The sequence below is a fragment of the Austrofundulus limnaeus genome, unplaced genomic scaffold (genome assembly GCF_001266775.1).
Source record: "Austrofundulus limnaeus strain Quisiro unplaced genomic scaffold, Austrofundulus_limnaeus-1.0 Scaffold551, whole genome shotgun sequence".
Lineage (NCBI taxonomy): Eukaryota > Metazoa > Chordata > Actinopteri > Cyprinodontiformes > Rivulidae > Austrofundulus > Austrofundulus limnaeus.
The window spans coordinates 89,130-90,563 of NW_013952953.1; the positions used below are offsets into that span (position 1 = coordinate 89,130).

General features: G+C 40.0%; 1 protein-coding gene across 1 annotated transcript in view; it reads right to left on the bottom strand.

Moving 5' to 3' along the window:
- The window catches only part of LOC106530716 (dystrophin), a gene marked incomplete at its 3' end in the record, with an annotated part of 355,898 nt that overhangs the window by 79,822 nt on the left and 274,642 nt on the right, over positions 1-1,434 (bottom strand). Inside the window, 1 exon segment of the mRNA XM_014026406.1 lies at positions 227-328. Coding sequence (XP_013881860.1) covers positions 227-328 — 102 coding nt within the window.

The following is a 1,434-nucleotide window of genomic DNA, read 5'->3' on the forward strand; positions in this document are numbered from 1 at the left end:
CCATAGGAAATGAATGGAGAGCGAGCGACGTCGCCTCCCGTGTGTCGAGCCCTTTAGACAGTCATCTTAGTGGTTAGCTGTTAGTGTTAGCTTTCACTACTTTAACGTTGGTGAATCTGTATTTTAGTCAACAAATTATAAGTTAGCAAAACTAACTTTTTGGTTGGCCGTGATCATCACTAGGTTTAAATGAATCACATGCAGCTAAGCCCTTGTAGCTTCACACCTGTTCATTGGTGAAGTGCTGCCATTTCAAAAGAACCTCCTGAAGAAGAATCCATCGTTCTTCTGTCCATCTGCAAATAGCTGCCCAGCGGTCACCAAGAACCTGCACACACACACACATGTAAACACACACACACACACACACACATGTAAACACACACACACGTAAACACATAGAGTCTACATCAGAAAAAACTAAATTCTCTTTGAGTAATTTACCCTCAGGCTCTCTATGTTTCATCATGCCGCCTCAAAAACAAATTGGTTTACACTTTTACTTGACAGATGTTTATTTTTTAAGTGTGTCATAAATGCACTTCGATTCTTAAAAAAACTGAACATTATCATAGAAGGTTATAAAGAACAGATAAATCCAAGTCATCAGAAAACAGAAAAGACAAGAACCAGCAGTGATGTGAAGGAGGAGAGGAAATTAAAAGACAATGAAATCCAATCAATAAATAATTAATGAAAGATTAGTGAGAGGCAGATGTGGAGGAAGAGGCCCAGCAGGTTCAGCTGAAGATGACTGATCTGTAATTAAAGCCAGTGACAGTTTTAACAGCATGGGAGGAACCAGGAAAAACAACTTTATTTGAATTTTCTATGTCCCGACACATATTGTGTTCTTTCATCTATTCATCTCCTCCATCTTGTTTTAAGTAATAAATGGCACCGCAGGGCTAAATGTCAGCTTAACCTCTAATTACTAAAACATGTTTAATAGGATATTGCTCAAGTTTATAATGACTTTAACTGTTATACTTTGCTTGCAGCACATTTAGTCGGAGCTATGCCATGTAAACCTAAGGGGATAATACTCTGTCTAAAAGTTGTCAGTATTTTGTCAGCGTGACATCAGTCATGGAGCACACAGTCTGGAGAAAGAGGAACAAGTCTTTGTACAGGCTGGGTTATAACCAGCTACACCTGTTCATGTTTGTGTCATCCTTTTTCAAACACATGAAACAACACATTCACTAAAACATACTGATGTCCATTCTTATGTTCTTCAGTACCTATGTTACCCAGTACATATGTTCCTCAGTACCTATGTTCTTTAGTACCCATGTACTTCAGTACCTATGTTCCCCAGTACCTATGGCTGAGTCCAAAACAACAGGACGGGTCCTCCGAAGGTCGAATTCGTCAGCTGCATACGTCACAGCGCCGCGACGAAGGACGTCCAAAACCGAAGACTCCTCCGAC